Source organism: Garra rufa, chromosome 12 (assembly GCF_049309525.1).
Source record: "Garra rufa chromosome 12, GarRuf1.0, whole genome shotgun sequence".
Lineage (NCBI taxonomy): Eukaryota > Metazoa > Chordata > Actinopteri > Cypriniformes > Cyprinidae > Garra > Garra rufa.
The window spans coordinates 9,044,981-9,064,021 of NC_133372.1; the positions used below are offsets into that span (position 1 = coordinate 9,044,981).

Below are 19,041 nucleotides of genomic sequence, written 5' to 3' on the forward strand. Positions count from 1 at the left end.
AAGGATTTGTGAGATATATCTGTGATACATTACTAAACGTTGCAAAAACACAGAAACATTTGAAACTCCCCTCAGCTGTTTGGGTCAGTCGCACATGGTGCTCCTAAATGTTTTCATAGTCGCACACAATAGTTTTCAGTCGCAAATGGTTTACAGTGTTTCTCTAAATCACAATGTAAGCAGAATGCTGCAGTATTTGGGAGATGGTTGGGATACTGGTGTGCATGAATTTAGAAAGGAAACTTCTCTAGTCTAGAATGGAGACTGTTCAGAGATGAGCTCTTCCACCCATAAATGTTCCATGGCCTTGAATGAAATATTAACCAGCAGAATGAGTTTAAACAGCTAAAGAGTGTGGTGTGTCCTCTCCAAGGATGACTGTTGACCTTTTCTCTCTTGTTCGTCCAATAGGGAGAGGCCGTGGTGGAGCCAGTGGGAGCAGGTGAGTGTGTGCCACCTGTCGGCTCTCTGTGCCGCACCTGCGTTCAGGCTTACCATCTGCCTGTCTGTTTCAGTTACACAGCATCAGGCTTGTCTGCTTTCCAGACTTGATTATTGCTTACACAGAAGAGTATAATCCTTGACAAAACAATAGGGGTGATTCTGTGTTAAGTTCATTCCTGGTTAATTCAGTTGGTAAGAGCTTACAGTAAGGTTCAGACTGATAACATGAGCTGATGCATTAGAGATCATTAATGGGATAGTTCACTCAAAAATACAATGTGTCATTAGTTACTCACCCGAATGTCGTTCCAAACCCGTAAGACCTTCATTCATCTTCGGAAAACAAATTAAGGTATTTCTGATGAAATCTGAGAGATTTCGGACCCTGCATAGACAGCAACGCAACTGACATGTTCAAGGGCCAGAAAGGTAAGAAGGACATTGTTAAAATGGTCCATGTGACATCAAGAAGACAAAAATAGCGACTTTATTCAACAATTTCTTCTCTTCTGTGTTGGTCTCTGCCGTGTGTACTGACATAAATACTCTTGTGAATGCAGTCTGCAAAGACTAATGCAGAAGAGAAGAAATTGTTAAATAAAGTCATTATTTTTGTTTTCTTTCTGCACAAAAAGTATTCTAGTAGCTTTATAACATTACAGCTGATCCACTGATGTCACATGAACTATTTTAAAGATGTCCTTACTACCATTCTGGGCCATTTCAACATTTCAGTCGCGTTGCTTTGTATGCAGGGTCAGAAAGCTTTTGGATTTCATCTAAGAATAAACAAATGATAAACCAATGTCTTACAGGTTTGGAACGACATAAGGGTGAGTAATCACAGACAAATCACAGAAATTTATTGGGTGAACTATCCCTTTAATGTTCATTTAACTTTTCTGAAGTTATAAATGAACATTGACAAATTAACGAGTTGATGAATTAATAATAATAATCAATAATTAATATATAATAACATTTTTATTATTAAATAGCATATGTACACTACCATTTAAATATTTGGGTTCATTAATGTTTATAATATTAGTCATTGTGATTAATATTAATATTTTTGGAAAATTTGGAAAATATTCAGCAAGGGTGTAATTTGTTTAGTTTGTAAACATTTTTTAATTCAGATCAGTTCTGTAAAATAAATACATTTTTAAATTTCTATTTATCAAATAATCCTGAAAAGGAAAAGAATCACCATTTCCACAAAAATATTAAGTAGCACAACTGTTTTCAACATTGATAACAATAAGAAATGTTTCATATGCAAATCAGCATATTATTGTTTCTGAAAGATCATGTGATACTAAAGACTGGCATACTGATGCTGAAAAATTAGCTTTGCATTACAGGAATAAATTGCATTTAAAAATATATTTATTTTAAATGCATCTATTTATAAATATATTTATTTTTAATAAAAAAATAGACTATATGTGACCCTGAACCACAAAACCTGTCATAAGGGTCAATTTTAAATTTGAAAAGCTGAAAGCTGAATAAATAAGCTTTCCATTGATGATTGGTTTGTTAGGATAGGATCTGGAATCTGAGGGTGCAAAAAAACAAAGAATTACTAAAAGAACTATTTTAAAAAAATAACTTTTATTACATTTACAGGAAATTTACAAAATATCTTCATGGAACCCGATCTTTACTTAATATCCTAATGATTTTTGGCATTTAAAAAAAAATAATAATAATTTTGACTCATACAATGTATTTTTGGCTATTGCTACACATATACCCATGCTACTTAAGACTGGTTTTGTCATCCAGGGTCACATATTACTAAACACTATGACTTTAATCTAAATACTGTGACTAATAATAATCATAAATGTTTCTAATCTAACAGCAGTTGCTGAGACAGCCGCTAATGGATCTATTATGGAGAACGGAAAAGAAGAAAAGAAAGGTATAAAATATCAGTTATTATATAATGTTCTCTCTTTGAACTTTGGTATCTGCACCAACAGACGCCAGCCAACAGCGTCAGTCATCAGATTACAGTGCGTCACTTCTTAGACATTCCAGAACCGACAAACGCCGATTCAACATGTTCAACTGGCAAAAATAAGTGCTGATCAATGCAGCACACCAGCCGACAAAACCTAGTGAATGTGTCTGTTGTTCTTTGTCTGTGTCTGTTGATGCAGTGTGAACTGGCCTTAAATGATCAAACTTATCAGTGAAGAATTTTCAGTGAAATATTATTACTTCTATCACTCTTTTTTTCCTGTCATTTTTCTCTTTCTGCTTTAATTTCTTTCCCTTTTTACTTTCATATTTATGAAAAACCTTTAATATTCTATGAATTATAGAATTAAAGCGTTACCTCGCCAGTCAAAGACTTAAAGGGATACTTCACTCAAAAAGGAAATTCTGTCATTATTAACTCAATCTCATGTCATTCCAAACCCTTCCAAAGACCTTCATTCATCTTTGGAACACAAATTAAGATATTTTTGATGAAATCTGAGAGCTTTCTGACACTGCATAGATAGGTTCAAGGCCCAGAAAGGTAGTAAGGACATAGTTAAAATATGAAATAGTCGTTCAAATAGCATGCATCATGGTATTGAACATGCATCGAAAGACTGACACAGAAAAGAAATTGTTAAATAAAGTTGTCTTTGCGCACAAAAAGTATTCTCATAACTTCATAACATTACGGTTGAACCACTGATGTCACATGGACTATTTTACTGATGTCCTTACTATCTTTATAAGCGTTGAATGTGTCAGTTCCGTTGCTGTCTATGCAGGGTCAGAAAGCTCTCAGATTTCATCAAAAATTGGTTTGAAACGACATAAGGGTGAGTAATTACAGATTTAACATTTTTGGGTGAACAACCCCTAAATAACTTTAGTATTCATGTAGTAATAGCTCAATAACTCTGGTATTCCTGTTAAAGGAGTAGTCGACTACCAGAACAAAAATGTACAGATAATGTACTCACCCCGTTGTCATCCAAGATAATGGCTTTCTTTCTTCAGTCATAAAGAAATTATGTTTTTTGAGGAGAAGCTTTCAGGTAATATCTCCATATAATAGACTTCTATGGTGCCCCCGAGTTTGAACTTCCAAAATGCAGTTTAAATGCAGCTTCACAGGGCTCTGAACGATCCCACCCAAGGAATACTGCCCTCCAAAGGCAAAGCGCAGTAACTGCACATTTGGTCAAAATTGAGTTAAGGCTTAAAATGGACTTTGTGACAACTGTTTTGTCTAGTGGCAAAGTCTCCTGGTTCAATTTTGTCCCGTTTCAGATAAACGAGAGTGTTGGACTAGCTGTCAAAAAACTTTAAAGGCATTTTTCTCAGTTTCAGTGTTCGCGTAGTTACTGCACTTTGCCTTTGGAGGGCAGAATAAGTGTCTTATCTAACGGAATTTTACATATATTTTTTTTTTATCTCAAATGCTCGTCTTGTTTAGCTTTGCCATGCGCATGTGTACTCTGTGTAATTCGGGTCAATACAATTAGGGTAAAAGGTATACATTTTTTTGTATTTTTTTTTTTTAAATGACCGATCGTTTTGCTAGATAAGGCACTTATTTCTCTTCTGGGATCATTTAGAGTCCTTTGAAAGCTGCATTTAAACTGCATTTTGGACGTTCAAACTCGCGGGCACCATTGAAGTCCACTATATAGGTATAATTCCTGAATGTTTTCTCAAAAAACAATTTCTTTACGACTGTAGAAAGAAAGGCATGAACATCTTGGATGGCAACAAGCTGAGTACACTACCTGTAATTTTTTGTTCTAGAAGTAACTACTCCTTTAAGTATAAATATCAAAACTGATTTTGGATTCATTTTGTTGGTTTTTGTTTGCAGATGATTATGTGCATGCTGAGAATCACACCGCGGAGGAAGCAGAACCGGTTACTGATGCTGAGACAGAAACAGACACCACAACAACTACATCTGTTCTTAACGGAAATGTGGAAGAAGAATCATCCCACAATACTCCAGAAGAGGAAGTACATGCTTCTACTAACGGCTTCAACAGCCACCCTACCGAAGGATTAGGTGCTGGTGGTGTAACTATGACCTTCCTTGGCTTCAAAGAGGTGGAGCCCGGGCAGGGAGTGGATGACGATGACGACATCGGAGCAGTTATCCGAGCACAAAGAGTCATCATCACAGACGAAGGGGAGGAAATCCCAGAGGAGGATGATGAAACTGCTCAAGAAGCTACTGTGGATGCTACAAACGAAGACACTTCTGGAGAAACAGAAGAAAATGGTGCTAAGGAAAAGACAGAGAAAGATCCTCCGGAAGCCTCTGCTGAACCAGAGCAGGAAGAAGTGATTGAAGATCCTCCTTCTGAGGAGATTGTAGTAACTGATGAAGCAGTGGAAGGTGAGACACAAGATCTTCAAGATCTTAAGCAAGAGGAGAAAGATCTTCCCGACTCAACTGATACAGTCGATCCCCAGAATGTGACAGTAGATGGTGCTATTGAGGCATCACAGGTTCCAGTGTATTCCACAACACAACCATCTCCAAACATCAGGCCGAAAGTCGAAGCGAACACGACGGAATCACAAATCCCAAAAGATGAGGAGATCACGCCTGCAACACGCCTCTCGCTCAGCCAATTTCAGGAGGTTCCACTGGATGGCACCGGAGAAACTGCGGAGTCCAACACCAAGGCGGAAACAGAGAAACTGCGTGACGAACATGAGCCTCTGCTCGTCTCCAAAGCAGCGACTCAGCTGGATACCAGCGCCGCAAATCGAGCAGAAGACGCAGGTGCACCAAAACGAAAAACCTGCCAATGCTGTTCGGTCATGTGAATGTGAACAATCTGCTGACGTTTGACTTGTGCTCCATACTTTTTCATCTCGTCTGTTACTCTGAATATAGAGTTTGTATTTCACAACATCACATTTTGATCTTCAGCTGTTCGCGTCTACAGTAAACTTGCTGCTTTGCAGTGGCATCAAAGCACAAAGTGTTTCTTATGAACTGAAGCCTTAAAGACTGTATTGGATTCCCATAACTCGTATCTGTGTAAAAACAAGTTTTGAAAAGCACATTGCCTTGCAGGAATGGACTGGAAAAGGCGTCAATGTGCATGATGTTGTTGATGTGTCACCATTGGTTGCATTCCCAGCCTCTGGTGTCTGATTATGATCCTGTTTTTATGTCTGGCGACTCTAGAGCGTTGGCTGTCGACCCACAGAGACCTTGACGGTTTTAACACTACCATATAAAAATATTTTGTTTTTCTCAGTGCCGTGGGAATTGACCCACGTGGGCAATTAATAATTCTCAACCTACAATAGTTGTGGCATTCTCAATTATAAAGCATTTGTGTGCCTTGATTATGAATCAAAACAAAGAGACATAATGGTTACCTGTGATTTTATACATGCTGTAACATCCTCAGAGGGTTTTTTTTTTAATTGCTGATGTGAACTGAGTTTCAGTTTGATTGCTTTTATTGTTACAGTGCCCAACAGAAGTGTTTTTAGACCTTAAAGGCATAGTTCCACCAAAACTGACACGTCTGTGATGAAAATCATTTCATGTTGTTCTAAAGAAATGTGTTTTTCTTCTGCAGAGCACTTAAGATATTTTCAAAAGTGTTCTAAAACAACTTGTGAAAAAAATTGTCCTGCAGAAGAAAGAAACATACAATAGCATGAGGGTGAGTAAATGATGACAGAATTTAATTTTTAGGTGAACTATTCCTTTAATGTGACCCTATGAACAGTACTTATATACTTCTGACGAGTATACAGTAAACACATAAACCGCTTTATCAATATTAGCAATTTTAGGTTCATTCTTCAACTGACATTTCTATAAGTTCTGCTCCTGTTGTCTTTCATTAACGTTTTTTCAATTGTGCGTGACGGCGATTTAAGGTTCATACCATGATATGTAATCAATACTATTCAAAAACTTCAGTTGGATTCAAGAACATTTTTTTGTTTCAGCATAGAATGTTTGATGTAAATTCTCAGTGCCTTAACTGAGTGCCTGTTTGTACAGTATAAAATAAAGAGCTGAATGAGAAGCGGATTTTGTATAGAAAGTTTACATTGGAAGAGCTGCAGAATTAATAAACTAAAACTGATGAAATGTAATCAAAGGCTATTTTTTTTTCTTTCTTAAAATAACAGGTTAAAACAATAAATAATTGAGGAGGTATAAAGTGAGAATATACAGTCAAACCAAAATGTATTCAGACACCAGATATAATTTTTGATATTTTTTTACTAGTGGGTGCAGGACACTATAGTTTGTTATTGTAAGTGAGAATAGAAAAATGAAGTAAACTGTGACATATTTCATCCAAAAGAATTTTATACAGTGGACTAACAGTAAAATTAATAAACATTTGGGACAGATACTTTGACCTAGCCATTTAATTGCTAAAGCAACCTTTTTACACCACAGACTGAACAAAATAAAGCATTGCATGGTAATTGGTCAACAAAGTATTGATAATTGTGTACTAACAATTGTCTGAATTTTTGGTTGATTGTAATCCATTATATACCTTTCCATCAAAGTTATCTGACATTATCAAGATGAATTTGTTCAGACACAGTTTAACTTTATTACCATTTTCCAAACTATAGCAAATAAACTGACAATGTGAGAAATATTGAAGGTGAATACATTTCGGTTTGATAAGTAGATAAAACAGTATTCTTTTGTAAGTTAAGTACAAATGTATAAAGGGAATCCAATAGTAATGCTTTTAAAAAAACAATGGCAACAATCCTTTTATCACGAAACATGAAAAGAACATTGTATATTCAGTGTTGCAGTGCTGACTGTTTAAGTATTCAACAGCTTGGACCGTTTGCAAATTTATATTTAAATATTTAATTAACTCTTATGCTGCTGCATTGCACTTTGCAATACATTTTCATCAACATAAGTTAATGCATTCATCATGAACAAGCATATATTAATCTGTTTAATTTAAAAGGTAATTATGCTTAAATTAGCCATCAACTCATGTTCATGCATAATATATTAAATAACGCTAACTGATATTTAAATATGTAAAAACGAACATTAATATTAATAAATTCTTTCAAATGATTGTTCTTTGTTAGTTCATGATACCTAATGCACTAATGTATACACTGAACCTTATATTGTAAAGTATTATAGTTACACATATATCTTGCAGTATTTTGGTTGAATCTAAAAGTTATTCATAAAGAGATCCCCTGTTCATGAGAGCTTTGAGAGCTGTTTGGATTAGTGATGCAGGGCCCGTGGTTTACTCAACAGCTTTAGTCCAGTGTGGAAGCAGGAGAGAAATGAACTGCACAGATTTTAACCTTGATTACTAAGCAGGGGGTGGAGGTACAGAGAGAGAGAGTTAAAGAGAGAAGGAAACCAAGGAAAGAAAAGGAAGAAGGAGAGGTGAGAAGGCCAGATTTCAACACTTCTTGGTGTATAAGGTGGACGATTTCAGTCCTTTGCTCCTTTCAGGTGACCTTCCATCCTTTATTTTTCCATCTCATCGGCTGGTAGGCCTATTTTCCTTATTTTATTAGTATGTGTTACAATGTCAGAAATTTCAGTTTGGGTTCATCAAAAGGATATTGCATTTAAAGATTATTTCATTTAAAGCCTTAAAGCCTTCCATGTTACTAGTTTACATAGAAGTGCATTTATCCATGTTTAGTGATACTGTAGGTGACAGCAGATTTCAGTATAATGTAGCTAAAAATAGATTTGTCCTACTTGGATTTTGTTTATATTTTTAATATCTAAATTCCTTTGAAATTCATGCATGAACATTATAATATATATTTTATGGGTGTTTTAATAATTCATAAAGAAAAACTAATGAATTACCTCACTATTATTGCTGTATTATTCCTGAATCAGACTTTCCATGTTGTTTTGTCACTTGTGTCCACAGTATAATCTGATTAAACGGTATTAATCTGCTTCTTATGTAATTAGCATTATGCTATGACACACTGTTAAGTCCTTGTGTTTCTTCTACGTCCAGTGGAAAAATGCAATACAGAGTCCAGAAAGTTTATATTGAGAATAATCAACTAATTGTCAACAAAAATTATTACCTGACTTACATGGATATCTGATTTTGTTTTTAAGTGAATATGATTCTAAGAAACTTGGTTAAACTTTTACTTTCTTAAGAATAGAGAGAAGCTTCATTGACTCGAAGGTGGAAAAAGTTCCACTTGTGACCCTGCACGCTGTTTAATGTTCTTCCAACTTTAATAATTTTGTTAATCATTCTAAATCACATGAGCCACTATGAAAAAAAAAAAACACAATACGGATCAATGTGCAGGACAATGACGTTATAGCAAAATAAAAAATGCCTTGTCTGTTGAATGGTGCAAAGAAAAAATATAAATCGAAAATGAATATTACAAATAATTGTTTTAGATGACCAACTTCAAGGTGAGCTTAATGGGAAAAGACAGTAATCTGACTCAGAGGCATGGGCGTTAAAGAATAAATGACCTAATGAATTTGATTTAGACATGGAGGTCAAAACATAGTGAAGCAAAACCCAAAAGCAACAGACTGCAACGGTGAAAAAGGCTCCATGCAGTCACACTATAACTCAATTTAGTATGAGCCTTAGCTACTGGGATTGAAACATAAGCTGATTATAGTTTCCTAAATCAGCAGAAAAAACTATAACTGTTTTCTTTACAAAGAAAAGGCCTTCGGGGGTCTCACCTCTATGCCATAAAAATGAAGAGCGGGTGAGAAAATCCGTAAGGCATGGCTGGGAAGAGACAACTTTGTTGATTACAGATTCAATCAAATAAAGGAAGCCCATTTCTGGCTTGTCATTCTGTTATTGTATAACATATTTTGCCATTTATTTCATATACAGAACATCTGCAGAATGGAAAAAGATTCTGTGACTTGTCCTCAGAAATCTAAATCCCAGGATGAAAGCAGTGGTGAAGATGGAAAACTCCACTTTGCTGATAACAGGGAAACAGCAAATACAGCCGCAGACTCACAAGATATTAAAAACAAGGACAATGAAGCTATTAGTGGGTTTGAAAAGACAGAAACACTTGACAGCAGTCAATCCACCTCCTCACCAGCAGATGTAGCCATTGAGGCAATGGAAGACTTGAGCAGTACAGATGAAAATGACCCGAATGGTGATAAAGACTGGCCACCAGTGCCAGGACTGGAAGAAGGTATCCATCCAGAGAGGAATGAGTGTCAGCCCATTGAGATTCAAGATGAAGTGAAGGAAAACACTGATATCAGTGAAGACGTTCAGACAGCTGATGGTGAAGAACTTGCTACCATGACACAGGTAGACGAAGGCTTTTCGCAAACACCAAAGGTGGCCAATGAAGAAGAGGAACATGAGCTCAAGTCACATGGTGACTCTGACTCAATTGTGTTCCTGTCAGAAAACAGTGAAGAACAAAATATAGACTACAAACAGGTGGACTATGCCTCCACCAAAGAGCAGTGGGTGAGACGAGACAGTCGTGACGAACCATCAAACCTGATGTATTCCAAGAGCTCTTCAAAAAGCCTTCTCACTGAGGCCAAACCTTCATTAAGTGAACCCACAACTGAACCAGTGGTTAATGCTGAGAACATCCAGCAGGGGGAGCTTGAGGTAAACAACCCAAGCGCTCTGAATGAGAATGAGGTGATACAACAGGTGTGTGGTGCAGCTCCGCCCCTAGAAACAGTTGCAGGCGAACTAACCAATCCAGAGCAAGTAGAAGAGCCATTGATAATGCCACAGGCGAGGAGGGACAGTAAAAGGGAGGGTAGTGAAACAGGTGAAGAGCGAAAGCAAACAGTGTGTTTCACAGAAACAGGTGGGACCGAAGGGAAGCAGCTGGGGGAGGTTAAAGATCAAAGACAGAAACGGGAAAACAACGGACAGAGAGCAGAGTCCCAGTCAAGCACAAAGCCTCCGGAAGAAGGGAAAGTCAACAGAATGCAGGTGGATCATTTTGATGACAGCCAGAGTGATAGTGGCGTATCAGCAGACTTCTCTCCTAACAGCACAGCAGATGCCTTGGAGGGCCATTATAATGATGCTCCTGAGCTCTCTGAATCTCCACCTAATGAAACTCCCATTGAGAGGGAGATCCGATTGGCTATGAAGAGGGAGCAAAGTCTAAGGCGTTCTCGAGGAATATGCAACACCTCTGACCGGACTAACGAGTATGTGGACATTCCATTGAGAAGACCTATTCTATCTCAGGACCTCCAGATAAGACCCAACCCAACCCAAGACCGTCAGTTTGCCGGAAAGAAGATGCAGATGGAAATAAGCGCGGAGACAGAGAGGGAGAAGGTTCTGGTTGAACTGGGCCGACTACCTGGCTTCTATGACAAGGGATCAGAAGTACAGCTTCAAGAAAAAAAGCAGCTCTTTGAGTCATTCCAAGAGCCGAAGGAATCAGCAGCAGCCGTTAGCAGAAGATCTCCTACCTTGGAGTCCATGGCTGGATTACAAGAAGTTGATTCCTCTGTTGATGTTAAACAACGCCTAGTGCAGTTCTCACAAAATTCTCCCACCCCTCCAGCCCAGTATGGAGGCACCAATGGCAGCCCGCCTGCTGCTCGAGGACCTGGTCTGACTGAGGGAATCAAGGGCCAGATAATCATCATAGAGGCCAACCCTATTCCCACAACTGTAGTCGGAGGTTATAAGAGCACCTCATGGACAGATGGAGGATCTGCGAAAGCAGTGAATTCACCAAATGTGAGAGCTTCTTCTGCCGAGCCTATCAGAGCAAGACAAAGCCCAAATTTAGAAGTAAATGAAGATGATTTGAGTTTAGTAAAGGAGAACCCTTTCTTCAAGCTCCGCTCTTCTATGAATCTGCAGTCTCAGGTGGAACTGGACATTAAGGAGGCTAAGGAGAGGGAGAAAGAACTACAGAAACAGAGAAACAGTCTTTATGGAGGAGCAACCATGTATACAGAAGAAAGAAGAGGAGCTGAAATGGATTTGAGGACAGAATTTAGGGTGAAAGAGGAAATTGGCACCTCTAGGCAAGAGAGTCCCCCACTTCAACGGACAAATTTGACTCCAACAGACCGCCAATCAGAGGCGTTCACCACCACTATGTCAGGTGAGTCATTGTAAGCAGTCGCACCATTGGTGCTTTCATGTTTGTAGATGAAAAAGAACACACTGAAGGTAAGGTTGATATACATTACATTTTAAATCTATAAATGCAGTGGCGTGCACAGACCTCTGTAGAAATCGTGGTCTGAGGGCACCTAGATCGGACCAAAAGGCTGATTAAAGGAGTACATACACAACCACTTAAGCTACTGCATTTGTATATTCAAAATATAATTTTTATCAGTACATCCATTTCCTCCTAACAAACCCATAGTCTTTGCATTGCTTGCACCTTAGCTACTGTTTAGCTACAGGAGAGGATGCTACATAGAAAGGATGTACAGTCAAACCAAAAATTATTCAGACACCAGATATAATTTTTGATATTTTTTCTACTAGTGGGTGCAGGACACTATAGTTAATTTGAGTAAGTGAGGATAGCAAAATAATGTAAACTGTGTCATATTATACCCAAAAATTATTCATACAGTGGACTACCAGTAAAACTGATCAAATTTGCGAAACAAAAATTATTCAGACACTTTGACCTGACCATATTTTGCTTAAGTGTTTTTTCTTTAATTGCTAATGTGACCTTTTTACACCACAGACTGAACAAATTAAGCATTGCTTGGTAATTGGTCAACAAAGTATTGATAGTTGTGTAAATATTGTCATACTAACACTAAAATTTGGTTTATTTGTAATCCATTACATACCTTTCTATCAAGGTTATCTGACATTATCAAGATGAATTTGTCTTGATGAATGAGATCTTGTCATCTGTTATTACCATTTTCGAAACTTCAGCGAATAAACTGTGATAACGTGAGAAACGTTGAAGGTGTCTGAATAAATTTGGATTTGACTGTATCCTAAAAAATAACTATTCATTCAACAGACAGGCTATACATTTATCCAGGGCGATTTACACTGCATTCAAGATATACATGTACTTTCCTTGGGAATCAAACCCATAACCTTGGTGTTGTTGGCACAACATATACTTGGCACTATGCCTTGCTACACTGGCAAAGTTCAATTTGTACTATTATTTAACAGTGCAACTCTAACACTTTGTGGGTGTATAGTGATCAGGTACGTAAACTTTTGATTTGAATGGAAGCTGGTAGTTTGTACTTCACCATGGCAGCGAACAAACAAATAGCCAAAATGCTAAAATAGGGTTACATCACCAGTACAAACGTAAACCGGATATTGAAATTTCTGTGCTGTTAGTCAAATGTGCTGACTTGAGCAAAGCATGGATAAAAGTACTGAGGTTTGGAAACGTGTAGGTAATATATTTGTGAAATATAGCATGTTTTGACTTCTTGACTTTATCTTTCTCCTGATAGTCATCATATAGAGAAATGATCAAAGCATTTACGCTAACAATGAATGACACATAGATTTACTTTTAAACTAAGGGTTTTTTTTTCTTTCATTTCTGTTTTCTCTTTCTGCTTACTCAAAGTAGCAATTATTTACCATTATTTAGCATAATTCCTGCCAAAATGCTGCAGTAAAATCATAATTTGTGTGGTATCTCCTTATTGAGTGAGATATTTTCGAAATCCTTCTGTCATTTACATATTACTACAATACCTTTAAAGGCAATTTTGAGGAAATTGCAGTAACCATGGTACATTTTTGTAAGAATAGCTAAAAGTTACAGACCAGCATTGCTGGTGTCATATCTTTATACTACTGTGATGCAATAAAAGTGACTTGTATGAACTGTGGCTCTGTTCCAATAGTAAATTGGAGTGATATTTTAATTACATTTTTCTTCTGAGAAAAATCCTTATAAAATGTTCTTCATTGCCCTTATACACTCCTAAAAATAATAGTGCTTCCCAAAGTCATAGAAGAACATTTTTTTTGTCTAAATGGTTCCATAAAGAACCTTTAACATCTGAAGAACCTTTCTGTTTCACAAAAGTTTCTTTGTGGAAAAGAAGGTTTTCTAAAATGTTAGATTTAAATATGTAAATGAGGCATTATTTAATGAAATATGTGCTAATTTGCATGATTTCAAGTACAAAAATCAAAACACTGGATGAAGTCAGTTTCAAAAGTCTTGTTACTTTTTTGACATATTAGAGTCAATTGTTTTTACAGATGGAATTTTGGATATCTTATTTTGTAACTCCATAATTCAGAAAAAAAATTGAGCAGACAGAAAACAGTATATAATTTTTTTTTTAATTTTCAGGAAATAAAATGTTGTATAATATCAAGCAAATTCTATATGAACAAATCCCTCTCTAAAAACCTTCAGTATATAGACAGGAATAAAAATGTAAAGTTTGGTGTGTGGAAGTGCTACTGAAGTGAAGATTTATGGCTAAAAAAAAATATTTTGAGAAAATGGCCTTTAAAAATATGTATTATAATTGAAATCTATTGACACAGCTAGATAAAGCGCTATAAAAGAAACACTTAACATTGTCTTTTGGATGTTTTCTTTCCACTAGTCTGAAAAAACACTTTATGAAAACCCAAAAAGCCTAAAATCTCAAACTTGACATATGCATGAAAAAAACTGCATTTTTGCCTGCAGCGTCTTCCCTTTAAAGCACCTTTACTTTTGAGTGTAGTGTGAAATTCTGATATATTTGGACACAACCCATGTTTATCATCTAAATCTTATATAAATGCTTACATTTAAACACTTGAAATAAGTTTTTTAAGAAGTAGAAAATAATACTAAGAAAAATATGTGCTTGTCCATACTTGTTTTCTCACTCAATGATCATTATGCATGGATATTGTCATAAATATCCAGTTCAATAATAGATTATTCAGTACATTCACTGAAATAAACATCTGTCTTCTGCTTTTAGTACGTCAATCTACTGGAAAACTGGACCTAACATGGCCACCACCCCAATCTGATGAAGAACAAAGACAGATGTCAGAGGTAAAAGACTTTTTGTTTGAACATCTAACATTAAAAGACATCAGTTGTGTTCTTAACTATATCCTTTTCCGGGATTACATGTCTATGTCTCAGTTACATTTGTGTTGGTAGCATTGTGGTTTAAGTTTTGGGCTGGTGGTAATCCAAAGCTCTGAGATTCACATTTAAATTTGGTCATCTATGAATTGAGGTTTTAGTTGAACAATAAACAGATACCAAAGCTCTTTAACCTTTCAATGGGTAATCAAAAGAGTATCAAAGTTTCAGTCACCCACCCTGTGCAAACACAACCACACACGAATGTGACGCTACTGTAAAAGTCTTATCTTTCTTCATATAATTGGAGCTCAGAGCAGAGTTCATACTAGCTGCATTCTTTAGAATCAAGATTATGTCATGAGTGTATTATCACTGTTACCACTGAATCATTCTCCTCAACCAGGAAAGTATAATGTAACCAACACAATCAACACAATCAAACACAATAGGTGTTGCCAAGTGAACACTGCCTTAATCTGAAGAGGCTGTTTTTCAGTTCATCTCAGGTCTTGTTTGCTTAAAGAAAAGTGCCTGCTTTGATATATGAGGAAGTTAAAATTGCATGTGCTGCTCATATGTTTAGTATTTTCATTTAAAAGGAATAATTCACCCCAAATGAAAATCCTATCATATTTTTATGGCTTTCATTTGTCAAACAAAAACAAAAAAGAGCTGTTAGATAAGAAGTTCACTCCGTTCTCTCACACAGAATAAATGAATGGTGACCAGGGGCTACAAAATGACAAAAAAGTGATGTTTGTACATTGTTATTCAGTGTAAAGTCAAATGTATTCACTTTTTAGTCCTCAACACAAATGTACTTATTTGAATGTGCGCATATTCAAATTTGGAGTGTTGGAGCACTTATGTGACATGTGAAAACCAGTTACAATATGGCACCATTGAGATCAAATCTTGTGTGAAACATTTTGATGTGCCATATTTGAATAGACACAAATATGAATGACATTCGAGACAGTTTTCAATGAATAATAACTCAATTTGCCTTCAGAAGAACACTTTAAAGATGTGTTTTGTCTTTTTTGGAGCTTGACAGTTCCTGGTCACCATTTGGTTCCATTGTTTGTAAAAGAGCAGTTTAGACATTCTTCAAAATATTTCCTTCATTAAGGAAAATGTGACTCTGTCTGTGAAATTAGGAGAGTTTGAGATTTTGGGCTTTTTGGGTTTTCATAAAGTGTTTTTTTAGACTAGTGGAAAGAAAACATCCAAAAAATACTGTTAAAGCTATGGTCTACAATTTCAAAGATTGTTCATTATTAATAACCTCGTTTAGATGCTGGTTATGGTTCTACAGTACAATCCTAATAATATAAAGAGAAAAAAGAATGAAAAAAATCCATTCACTCTATTGGGTGTACACCCGCAGAGAAATTGACCAATGTAAGCTGTCCGGCCGGACAGCTTACATTGGTTAACTGCTCTCATCCAATCCCCTGCTCCACTCGCGTCTCCACCCCGCCCCCTCCTGCGACATGAAATTTCGCGCGAAATTAGGCAGCATCAACTCAGCAATGGAGAAAAACCAACAAACAGACAGCAGCAAGCGGCCCCTGCTCGCCCCAAACGTCAAGGTTGGAAGAAAGAGAAAGTCAATTGAGGAAAGAGCAGAGATTTAAAAAAAAAAAAAATGTGAAAAACGCCGGACTCAAAGCCGAATCAATATAGGGTCCACCATTGCCCGTTGGTGGAAGCTTCAGAGAAACCTTGGACTTAAAACCGACGCTGACATGGCTGACTTTTTGTTTAGCAGGTAACTTAAGCATTTATTTATACTTTTATGGTGTGGTGTGGTGTATTACATAAATAGCTTTTTATCAGTCTGACAACATGATCATGCAGACGCATTGGAATGTTAGCCGTTCAGCATCGCCTATCGCGGGTCAAAGTAATTATATTTCTTGAAGTGCTTGACTATTTCAGTATGCCTAACGTTAGCGGTTTTCTGTCCGAGCCGATAGAACATTGCATGTGTTGCTAATCTTGCTTGTGCGTGAACTCAAACGTGTGCCTCTGAGTCTGAGCTATTTTGTTAGGACAATGGTGACATTGCATTGTTGTTGAAGCAGCTACGTTCAAGTGTCGAAAGTTAACTTTACATATGATGTGTCATTAGCGAGGTCATTAGATTGAAGCGACTAAGCAATCCGACATCACACATGGTACATCTCTGTTCCATGTTTACTCCTGCTTGACTGAGTGACGTTGTTCAGGTCGTTTCCCGGTGGGAGGGATCAGGTAGCACAGAGGGGAGGGGTGTGCGTGTGGAGAGGCGGGATGAGTTTTTTAAAAATTCAGGCTTTCTCGACTGATTTTCAACATCGTAGACTACAGCTTTAAGTGTTTCTTTTATAGCACTTGATCTATTTGTGTCAAAAGATTTCAATTACAAAGCGTATTTTTAAAGGCAGTTTTCTCAAAATGAGTTTTTTTCTTCTACACTGAGCCATAAATCTCCACTTCAGTAGCACTTCCACACACCAAACTTTACATTTTTATTCCTGTCTATATCCTGAAGGTTTTTACAGAGGGATTTCTTCATATATAATTTGCTTGATTTTATACATTTTATTCCATAAAAAATGGTAAAAAAAATATAGTGTTTCCTGTCTGTTGTAAGTTTTTTCTGAATTATGTTTTGACAAAATGAGATACCCAAAATTCCCTCTGTAAATTTTTTTTACTCTTATATGTCAAAAAAATTAAACAAGAATTTTGAAACTGACTTCATGCAGTGTTTAGATTTTTGTACTAGAAATATATGTAAATTGTAAAAAGCGCCTATTTCATTAAATAATGCATCATTTGCATATTTAAACCTAACATTTTAGAAAACTTGTAATACAAAAAATGTTCTTCATTGCCCTTATACACTCTTAAAAATAAAGGTGCTTCCCAATGCCATAGAAGAACCTTTTTTGTCTAAATGGTTCCATAAAGAACCTTTAACATCTGAAGAACCTTTCTGTTTCACAAAAGTTTCTTTGTGGCAAAAGAAGGTTCTTCTTCTTTAAAGAACCTTTGACTGAATGGTTCTTTGTGGAATATTAAATATTAAAGATATAAACCTATTCCTTTTTTTACAGAGTGTTCTTTACCTTATAGTTATAAAGGATGATTTTATGTAGAAAACAGTAAATCACTTTAAAAACAACTTTAGCTGGGTTCACAGCCAGGGTCACAAATGTCAAATGGGTTTAAAACAACACATGGTTTAGTCAATGATAACAATATTCTTTTTTGAACAAATTATTACTTCAGCCTGCAGTTTCAGGAAAAAAAAAAAGGTACAAAAGCTGTTACTGGGGCGGTACACTTTTAAAATTTACACCTCATTTACCCCTAAGGGGTGCCTTTAAGTACCCTAAATGCATATCTTAGTACCTAAAGTGAACATACTACCTCAATGGTACATTATTGTACCTTTTGCCCCAGTGACAGCTTTTGTACCTTTTTGTACGTTATGAGCTAAAGGCATTCAATTTCAAATTCACTTACTAATGTTCTTATTCTAATATTCTGATAAATACAGAAAACAACAAAGATCCCAAGGCAGAGAAATCCATTACTCGAGCGCTGGGAGTCAGGGATGGTGAACGGCAATGTGGACAACAACGACCGAGACTGAAACCTAACTACAGCGTCCTGACATTAACAACATGAAGCTTAGTCAACCAAGTGCACCGACCTAAAATAAAGCGAAAGAACAAATCACTTTCCCCAGAAACCTCTCAGATCTTTTAAAGGAAACCAGTTCAAGTACCACGTGCCATTATAAGTGGATAAGAGCATCAATTGCCTCTAAAAGACAAAAAGACAATCTGACATTCCACAAAACACACCTTATAAATAGCAACTGAGCCAAACTGGTGTTAATGGTAGTGGGTATGGCAGTGTTTATTGTTGTTATGTGGGCTCAAATGATTTCAATGTAATAATTCATGTCAGTTTCAATGTAATTCCCTGCTTTACAGTTACAGATATTTATAATCAGTGAACATAGCTGCTTATCTCATAGTAATAAAACAGACTGGAATACTGTATGATTATATAAGAAGAATACTATATTTGAATAAACAATATTGGATAGATATTACTAATTAGAAAAGCTAAATTATACTGGGAAATGGCTTTATTGATGCATATATACAGTAAAATGTTCAAATAAATAAAAATGTGTTAATCAGCTTTTCTGGTTATTGGCGTATGCACTGAATTTTCCAAGACTCAAATTGCTGAATGTGACTCATTGTTAGTATTGTAATAAAGGTTTAGTAGGACCTTAAAGTCCGAAACTAGATAACTGACTTCACAATAGGCACAATGTCTAGGATGTAATGCTTTGATTTTCGAAAAGCAATTAAAGAGGGCGACGTTCTAACATTCCATTCCGCTCCCATGTCAAAGCCCTTTGCTTGTTCAGTGACATCACAGTCCATCATAACCTACTGCAGACTCAGCCCGTGCTGTGAGGTATGAATACCCGATTGCCGTGAC

At 36.4% G+C, this 19,041-nt stretch overlaps 2 protein-coding genes and 1 long non-coding RNA gene across 3 annotated transcripts in view; all 3 read left to right on the plus strand.

Annotated features, from left to right (window-relative positions):
- palm3 (paralemmin 3) overlaps window positions 1-6,545 on the plus strand; it is a 64,425-nt gene extending 57,880 nt beyond the window's left edge. Inside the window, exons 6-8 of the mRNA XM_073851956.1 lie at window positions 412-442; window positions 2,318-2,377; window positions 4,301-6,545. Coding sequence (XP_073708057.1) covers window positions 412-442; window positions 2,318-2,377; window positions 4,301-5,265 — 1,056 coding nt within the window. The 3' untranslated portion in view covers window positions 5,266-6,545. The remainder of the gene's footprint in view (window positions 1-411; window positions 443-2,317; window positions 2,378-4,300) is intronic.
- Window positions 6,546-7,761: 1,216 nt separating this feature from the next.
- On the plus strand, window positions 7,762-11,576 carry misp3 (MISP family member 3). Its single transcript, XM_073851826.1, has 2 exons — window positions 7,762-7,971; window positions 9,330-11,576. The coding sequence occupies exon 2, from the start codon at window positions 9,342-9,344 to the stop codon at window positions 11,574-11,576; it is 2,235 nt and encodes a 744-aa protein (XP_073707927.1). The 5' UTR covers window positions 7,762-7,971; window positions 9,330-9,341.
- Window positions 11,577-13,537: 1,961 nt separating this feature from the next.
- LOC141347331 (uncharacterized) lies at window positions 13,538-18,732 on the plus strand. Its single transcript, XR_012357328.1, has 2 exons — window positions 13,538-14,484; window positions 18,077-18,732. It is a non-coding gene; the product is annotated as an uncharacterized lncRNA (long non-coding RNA).
- The last annotated feature ends 309 nt before the right edge of the window (window positions 18,733-19,041 follow it).

Coding starts and splice junctions, on each gene's coding strand:
- misp3 (XM_073851826.1), top strand. CDS start 9,342: ATGGAAAAAGATTCTGTGACTTGTCCTCAGAAATCTAAATCCCAGGAT.